Raw genomic sequence first — 9,538 nt, 5'->3', positions numbered from 1 at the left:
ATGACATTTTTCCCAATTCAACACTAAGTTCACTTTTTCACACCTTGCTAAACACTTTTCAAGATTTTCAAGGCACGCCTCAAAAGAAAACTCCACCTACGGAAAAGTCATCCATAAACACCTTCATCTCCTCCTCCAACATGTCTTCAAAGATACTCGTCATACACCGTTGGAAAGTGGCAGGAGCATTGCAAAGGCCGAATGGCATTCTCCTATAGGCAAAGGTACCATAGGGACAAGTAAAAGTAGTTTTCTCTTGGTCATCGAGATGAATAGAAATTTGGAAAAATCCCGAGTAACCATCAAGGAAACAATAATACTTATGCCTCGTTAGTCTTTCAAGCATTTGATCAATAAAAGGAAGGGGAAAATGTTCTTTCTTTGTGGATGTGTTTAGACGTCTATAGTCTATACACATCTTCCATTCCGTGACCGTCCTCGTTAGAATGAGCTCACCTTTCTCATTCTCAACGACGGTCATACCTCCCTTCTTTGGGACAACATGAATGGGAGAAACCCACCTAGAATTAAAATTGGGGAATATGATTCCCGCATCAAGAAGTTTGGTGATCTCCTTCTTCACATCCTCTCCCATTTGGGGATGTAGCTTTCGAAGCCTCTCAATGGATGGTAGAGTACCCTCCTCAAGAGTTATGTGATGTTTACATAAAGCGGGGCTTATACCTTTGTGGTCATCAATGGTATATCCCAAAGCACCTTGATGCTTTCTCAAAACATCACACAACTTTTGAGCTTGGTGCTCAATCAAAGAAGAGCTAACAATCACGGGAAAAGTGGATTTGGGTCCCAAAAATTCATACCTAAGGTGTGATGGAAGAGGTTTGAGCTCAACCATTGGTACACCTTTACCTTCCTTTGAAGTGGCAGCTTGCAAAGCTTCTTGACTTGAAATATTCTTGCACATATGCTCATCCACTTCCTAGATGCTTCCATTTAGCAAATCCTCATACATTGCCATTTCCTTGATAGGAGAACCTATCTTATCCTTATTCAACAAGACATTCTCAAGAGGATCATTAGAAGTGAGCAAGTTCTCATGCATGGAAGACACTACAAGATCAAGAGAATCAATCAATATGCAATTTGTAAAGAAGAACATGGATACTTCATGCTTTCATTCAAGTCGAATTCAATGACCTCTTCTCCTACCTTGAGTGAAATTTTTGCACTCTTTACATCAATCATGGCACTCGAAATAGCAAGAAATGGTCTACCAAGAATAATGGGAATGGTAGCATCTTCATCCATTTCAAGAACCACAAAATCTATCGGAATCACAAACTTCCCTACTCTCAAAGGAACATCCTCTACCTTCCTCTTAGGAATCTTAATTGACCTATCGACCAATTGCAAGGTAATTTTGGAAGGCATAAGTTCCCCTAACTCAAGTCTTTGATAAATAGAATATGGCATTAGGCTAACACTAGCTCCTAAGTCACTTAAGACATTATCAATTTGCATCTTGTTAATGTCACAAGAGATAGAGAAGTTTTCGGGATCTTTCAACTTGGGTGGCATCTTCTTTAGTATAATTTCACTACAATTCTCGGTCAAGTTGACCGTCTCCACCACATCACAAGTCCTCCTACCACTCAAAATGTCTTTGAGGAATTTTGTGTAGTTGGGCATTTAGGTAACAACTTCGGTAAAAGGTAGAGAAAGGTGAAGTTGCTTAAGCATGTCAATAAATCTTCCAAATTGTTCATCCAACTTATGTATCATGAAATTTTGTGGATATGGAAGCTTGGGTTTTACAATTTCTTTCTCCACTCTCACCTCTCTAGGTGTCTCAATCACAACCTCACTCAAAGATGCACCATCTCTCTCATCCTCTACCAAGACCTCCTTACCTTCACTCTTCCTAGGCAAACTCTCCTCAAGAACCTTACCACTCCTTGTAACAATAGCATTCACGGGTCTCTTGGGATCTAAGCCTTGGGAAGGTAAAAAAAGGACTATCATGGTCTTTCAAATCATTGACAAGTTGAAAATTTTGGTTTTCAAGAATTTTATTATGAGTCATCATCTCAATAAATTTATTGTCACTTACGGCCATGTAAGTGTTCAACAACTTGATTTGATTTTCAATGATTTTCTATAAATTAATTCTAGAGGAAAAGGGTTGTGAATAGGAATTATCACCTTGATTCTTTGGAGCAAATCCGAGTGGAGGGCCTCTTTGAGCATTATTTTGAAAATTGTCTCATCCTTGATTGTTCCAATCACCCCTATTTTGATTTTGACCATAACCTTGATTATGGTTACCACCACCTTGATTATGATTTCCATAACCTTGGTTATGATTGCATAATTTTGGTTTTTATTTTGGCTACTATAACCTTGATTGTTATAGTTACCTCGAGAACCTTGGTTCCTATAACCACCAACTTGATTATAGTTGTCAAAATTACCTTGGTTTTGGTAATTCCTATTCCAGTGACCCCTTTGTTTATCAAACCCTTGCACATTATAATTGTTTGACACATAGTTCACATGTTCACTCTCATTATTATCAAAATCATCATTACCATCCAGAAAAGCATGAGGGCAATTACTAGCATCATGATCATATGAACCACACACATCACAAAACAAACAACCACTAGGCATGTTAGTAGAAGAAAGAGGGGGATGAGAGTTAGAAGGAGTACCTCTCCCCTTAAATTGGGAGGGAAGACTTGGAGCTTGGGAAGAAGAACTCTCCATTTTTTCCTTGATTGCAATCACTTCCTTCCCCAAGTTTGTCATTTGTGAGGAGAGATGGTTGATTTCATTTAGATGATCAACTGAGTACACTAAAGAGCTACTCTTGCTAGTTGAATCTCTCTCACCATCTTGCCAATCTCTATAGTACCTCACAACATCCTCAATAAAGTCTACCACTTCTTCTTTTGTCCTACTCATGATGGGACCTCCGGCTCCCCCATCAAGGCATGACTTGCCTTGGGGACTTAGGCCTCCATAGAGAATTTGAATAATTTGATAATTCCGTGGTGAGGAAACTCCCTTTCATACTCCTTATATCTCTCCCACACTTCATAGAGGCTCTCACTTGGCTATTGTTTAAAACCTTGAATCAAAGCTCTTGCCTTCGCCATTTTCTTTTGTGGATAGAAATGGGTTAGAAATTCTTTTGTAACCTCGTCCCATGTCGTTAGAGAATTCGGCTTAACCTCCTTGTCTAGCAATTCCAAAGCACGCCCAATGAGAGAAAAGGGAAAGAGCTTGAGGCTGATGAATTCTTGGGAAACTCCGTTCACTTTGATAGTAATATTGCAATATTTTTCAAACTCCTTGAAATGTTTTAGCGGGCTCTCATGCTTGGCTCCACTAAATTGTTGCCTCTCTATCAAAGTGATCATAGACGGCCTAATTTCAAAATCATTTGCCGCTGTTGTAGGTGGAGCAATTCCACTCTCAAATCTATATGCACCGGGAATCCCCAATTCTTTCAAAGCAACTCTCAGATTCTCTCCCATTCTTCCTTGTTCCTTTAGTAGCAGTTCTTCCTCACTTGAAATGCTAGAACTCAAAGATTGCCTAGCAACCCTTAATCTTGTAATAGTCCTCTCAATCTCCGGATCAAATGGCACTAGTGAATGACCACGTGCTCTATGCATACAACTTCAAAAGAAATGATTAGTAGCACGGCTACAAGTTTAGCCTAAAAGAGAAAAATCTTTTTGTTTTTTTTAGAATGAAATAGAATCAACAACTCTAACAAAGCACCAATGTCATTCCCCGGCAATGGCGCCATTTTGATAAGAGGAAAAACTAGGTCGTTATCTAATTCTCCCTTGGTCAAACTAAATTTATAAACATTTGACAAACCTTTTACAAGTATGCGGTAAGTCAAGGGTCGAACCCAAAGAAATGAGTAGGAACTATGTTATAGTCTATTGTCAAGCTAAATCGAAGAATATCAATGGTTGAGGTTGGTAACTAGAATATCAAGAAGAACGACAAATCAAAGAATTCAATCAATATACTAAACACTAGGGATGTAGGTTTCACATGCAAGCTCAATGATTATGCTAATGATAGAAAACTCAATTGATTCAAGCATTACAAGGGACAAATAATAGTTGCAATCAAAGGAATCCAAAGGCTATCTCCTATAAGCCAAGCTAGGGTTCACTATGAATGGCTAACAAGAAGAATCACAATCAAATTCAATTAATTAAAGAAATTCTCAAATCAAGGGTTCATGTCATTGAAATTTTCTATGCAATCTAGCTAAATCTTATAGGTTGATCACTCCTAGTCTAATTAATCACATGCACAACTATGTCAACAAATTAAATTGCAATAATTCAATCAATCAATGATCATAAACTAGCAAAAATCATTAATCAATCATGCTTCCCCTTCTCCCTAGCAACTAATCTACTCACTAATCATGGTGAAATTGAAACACTGAACAAATTCAATCACAAACATATTCATTTTAAGCTAAATCAAAAGGAAAATCAATTAATCAACAAATTCTCAAACCTAAATCAAAATCCAAACCAAACATTCAAACATTAAAGAAAATTGCAATTGAAGTAAATTCAAAGGAAAGAAATCTCACAAACTTTCATTGATATGAAGAAGAAATCCAAATTAGATTGAAGCAATGTTGTAATACAAATCAAATCCAAGAATCCCAATCTCTACTTTCTCTCTAACTTCTCTCTAAATTTTCTCTCTAAAAACTAAGCAAATGAAATATTATCTAAAAGTTAGCCTTCAAAAGGATTTACAAGAGTATTTATAGACAAATAAGAAAAAATGATCGGTCGCGCTCTCTCCATAAATATCCCGCGGGCGCGGAGAAATGGGTTCGGAACCCATAACTAACTCCGCGGGCAATCTAGGCAAGAGCTGCGCTCGCGGGTAATGTAGCCCGCTCCCGCGGCGATGATACCCGCGCCCGCGCCTTAGGGCGCTATAGATGCCCTGTTTCTAGGAGTAAATAGGGGGGTCGCGGTCTCTCTAATTGGAGCGGTCTCTCTAGATTCTCCGCGCCCGCGGCTAGACCGCGACCAGGGCGCGAAGAATTCCTGCAAAAAATTATCACTTTGTTGCACTTTATTCGCTCCCGCGGCTCTTAGGACCCGCGCCCGCGGCAATGGGCACATGTAGAGCGCCCTCTCCGCGGAGCTTGATTCTTCTATGCTTAGCTTTTTTTGCTCTTCGTGATTCCTTTGCAAAACCAAATCCTTAAGCACCTACAAAAGTAACCAAAGAGAGAAAATAGAAGAGAAAAAGAGCAATATAAAAGGGAAACACGAAGAAAACCACATAAAAGAAAGTAAAATACGAAGAAAGAAGAAATAGAGAAACTAAAGGAGAAAAGACCAAAATGACAAAAAAAAAAAAAAAAAAAAAAAAAAAAAAACCATGAAAAATAGGGTGAAAACATCCTAAAAGACTACGCTATGAGTGCCATAAATGACACTCATTGTTGTATATTTGGAGTAGCACTCGAAATACACAAGGGTTAAACCAAAGGATAGTTAAGGCTAAAGAACCAAAGGCTTCTTAGATAAAGTCACACCACTAAGAAACGGTTTGGATTCCTAAGATCACAAGCCAACTAGTAGCCTAAACTAGCTAACTAAGCAAAGGAAACGAAATTCCAAATCCAAGAATTTCAGGTTTTTGTTTCTAATCCAAGAAACGAATGTAAGACAAGTTTGTTTGTTAGAATAATCTGATTTTTTCATTCATATTTGCTTGCTATTTATAGTAAACAAGCATCCTTAAGTACAAGCTAACTTAAGTGGCTTTTCAGCTCACATGTTACACGCCTAAGCTAAGTACAAATCAGCTTTTTGTTCTCTAGATACATTAATAAAAGAAGCCTTATTTAATTAGATACATCAAAGAGTAAATGGTGGTTTGTAACCTCCAAATTATGGCTGAAAATTCAAACAGCAAAGAAGAGTAACTCCTCCTTGTTTCAAGCCTTGAAATAAGCTTGAATGTATGTGGACAAGGATGTACTTGGACGCCCTTTGAGTGCTCAATTGCTGACTGAAATAAACGGCCACTTGAAGGCTGAATTGAAGGCTTGTAACTCCTCATTGAAGCTGATTGTAACACCCAAGTCAAAGCCTTGAAATTCCCTTGAAGAATTTCAGATTCTATGCTTCATTCACAAGCTTAAGTGGCTGCCTTCTTGATGTATCTTGTACTTGTACTTTATGTGAATGTGACATTACATTTTCGAACTTTAATCAGCTAAAAAGAACTAAAGAAAATATAATTGATTTGCAAACTTAAAATAAGACTAAAGTTTACAATTTATTCAAAGCATAAAATGAACTAGAATAAATAGTTAATAAGAACAACAAGAAATTCAAGGGATTGAATATATTACTGCACATGGATAGAACGCATAGCACCAATGCATGATGCTACATCTTGAACCAAAGAAATGTCCATAACCAAGTTGTTAGGCTTGGCTATAATATTCCCCCCTTCTTGAAAAGAGTTTTCCCCTCAAACTCGGCAACTCTTCACACTCATCATAGTAAGGTGATAAATCAGCCACGTTAAAAGTGCTAGAAACATCATAATCTCCGGGCAATTCAACTTTGTAAGCATTATCATTCACCTTTTCAACAATAGCAAATGGACCATCACTACGAGGACTAACCTTGGACCGCCTTTTGGAAGGAAATCTTTCTTTTCAAAGATGAACCCAAACTAAGTCACCGGGTTGAAAACGAACCTCCTTTCTCTTCTTGTCATAGTAGGCCTTTGTCTTTGCATTAGCTTGTTCAATTTTTGAACGAACTTGCTCATGCATAGACTTGATTTCTTTTGCACGCACCTCGGCATCTTTGCTTAACTTGTTTGGTGATGGGATGGGAGTGAGATCAATAGGAGTGCACGGATTGAATCCATACACCACTTCAAAAGGACTCAAACATGTTGTCTTGCTAGGCACACGGTTGTGAGCAAACTCCGCATGAGGAAGCATCTCTTCCCATTGCTTGGGACGTTTGGTAGCCAAAGACCGCAACAAGGATCCCAAAGTTCTATTAGTCGCTTTGGTTTGACCATCTGTTTGAGGATGGCTTGAAGTGCTAAAATTCAATTTCGTGCCCATCTTCCTCCATAGTGTAAGACAAAATGACTTAGAAATTTTGGATCTCGATCACTGACCATTGATTTAGGTACACCATGTAAACGAACAATCTCATTGAAAAACAAGTTAGCAACATGAGTAGCATCATAAGTTGAATGACAAGCAATGAAATGAGCCATTTTAGAAAATCGATCCACAACAACCATTATAGAATCTTTTTTCTGTTGGGTAAATAGGAAGTCCCACAACGAAATCAAGACTAACATCCTCCCATGGTGCTTGTGGAGTAGGTAAGGGCAAAAGATAGCCTTGAGGAAGACTATGACTCTTGGCCTTTTGACAAATCACACATCTCTTCACAATGAACTCCACATCACGGACCAATCTAGGCTAATGAAAGTATTCTTGTACAAGAAGAGTAGTCTTCTCTATGCCAAAGTGTCCCGCCATTCCTCCTTCATGAAACTCTTTGATAAGAGATTCTTTTAGGCTTGATCTTGGAATGCACAACCTGTTTCCTTTGAACAAATAACCATCTAAAATGTAATAATATTTGTAAGCATGATTAGAACATTTTAAAAACAATTCACCAAAATCATGATCATTTTTGTAACTTGCTTTCACTTCTTCAACACTAATCTTTCTTGCTTTGAAAGAATTCAAGAGTGTGTATCTCCTTGAAAGTGCATCAGCCCCTTTGTTCATGGCGCCTCTCCTATGCTTCATCACAAAATGAAAAGCTTGCAAATACTCCACCCATTTGGCATGGCGTGGTTGGAGTTTTTGTTGGCTTTGAAGATACTTAAGTTCTTCATGATTTGAATGAAGGATGAACTCCTTGGAAATGAGGTAATGTCTCCAATGGTCCAAAGCACAAACAAGAGCAAAGAACTCCTTATCATAGGTGCTATACTTCCGTTGTGCTTCATTGAGTTTTTCACTAAAGTAGGCAAGGGGACGCCCAACTTGTGACAAAATAACACCAATACCAACTCCACTAGCATCACATTCAACCTCAAAAACTTCATCAAAGTTAGGCAAAGCAAGAATAGGTGCACTAGTAAGTTGACGTTTTACCTCATCAAAGGCCTTTTGAGCCTTGTCATTCCAAACTAACTTCTGATTTTTAGTTAGCTCGGTGATAGGTGCCATGAGGGTACTAAAATTCCGCACAAATCTTCTATAGAAAGAAGCAAGTCCATGAAAGCTTTGAACTTGTTGAATGGTTTGTGGCGTGGGCCACTCACGAATTGCAGCAACTTTCTTTTCATCAACTTCAATGCCTTGTGATGAGACATTAAAGCTAAGAAAAATAACTTGGAAAGTGAAGAAATGACACTTCTCTAAGTTACCATACAATTTCTCACGTTCAAGGGCTTCAAAAACCTGTTGCAAGTGCATAGAATGCTCTTCTTCCTCCCTACTATACACCAAGATATCATCAAAATAAACTACAACAAATTTACCCATGAAAGGTTGCATAACCTGATTCATAAGGCGCATAAATGTAGATGGTGCATTAGACAAACCAAATGGCATCACAAGCCATTCATAGAGGCCCTCCTTTGTCTTGAAAGCGGTCTTCCATTCATCTCCTTCGAAAATTCGAATTTGATGGTAGCCACTTCTCAAATCAATTTTAGAGAACACTTTAGAACCATGCAAATCATCAAGCAAATCATTCAATCTTGGAATAGGAAACCAGTACTTGATAGTGAACTTGTTGATTGGTTTACTATCAACACACATTCTCCATTCTCCATTCTTCTTAGGCACAATCAAAGTAGGACAAGCACGTGGACTAAGAGACTTACGAATAAGACCCTTGGACAGTAATTCTTCCACTTGCCTCCTAATCTCTTCGGTTTCTTTTGGAGTGGTTCTATAGTTGGTTTGTTTGGAAGCATTGATTCGGGAACAAGGTCAATGTTGTGTTGTATGTCACGTTTTGGGGGTAGGCCATGGGGAATGTCTTCGGGGAAAACATGGGAATAGTTTTTGAGAAGAGGGGTGAGGAGTGGGTGTTGTTCTTTTTGTGACGGTTGGGAAGGTGTATTAAGTTGGCTCAAAATGAATTGTTTGTGAGATTTATACTCATGCAATTCTGATTTTATGAGAGTGGTAAGGGAAGTGGGGGGTGTGGATGTAGGGTGGCTGTTTTTGAGGTTTAAAGGGGTAAGGATTATTTTCTGTCCATCCTTAGTGAAAGAGTAAGTGTTTTTATACCCATCATGCGTCACACACCTATCAAATAGCCAAGGTCTACCAAGTAAAATATGACATGCATCCATAGGTATAACATCACACCACAATTCTTCCTCATAAGTTTTACCAATGCTAAATGATAAAAAGACTTGTTGTGTTACTTGAATCCCTTTACCATGATTTAGCCATTGAATCACATAAGGTTTAGGGTGAGGGACGGTTTTTATTTTC

The 9,538-nt window shown here is 38.4% G+C and overlaps 1 protein-coding gene across 1 annotated transcript; it reads right to left on the bottom strand.

Annotated features, from left to right (window-relative positions):
- Positions 1-940: 940 nt before the first annotated feature.
- Positions 941-1,650, bottom strand: LOC110694007. Its single transcript, XM_021871167.1, has 3 exons — positions 1,304-1,650; positions 1,119-1,231; positions 941-1,071 (listed from the first exon to the last, which is right to left on the bottom strand). The coding sequence occupies exons 1-3, from the start codon at positions 1,648-1,650 to the stop codon at positions 941-943; spliced, it is 591 nt and encodes a 196-aa protein (XP_021726859.1).
- Between the last annotated feature and the right edge of the window lie 7,888 nt (positions 1,651-9,538).

The sequence above is a fragment of the Chenopodium quinoa genome, unplaced genomic scaffold (assembly GCF_001683475.1).
Source record: "Chenopodium quinoa cultivar QQ74 unplaced genomic scaffold, ASM168347v1, whole genome shotgun sequence".
Classification (NCBI taxonomy): domain Eukaryota; kingdom Viridiplantae; phylum Streptophyta; class Magnoliopsida; order Caryophyllales; family Amaranthaceae; genus Chenopodium; species Chenopodium quinoa.
This window is presented reverse-complemented; position numbering and strand designations above follow the sequence as displayed.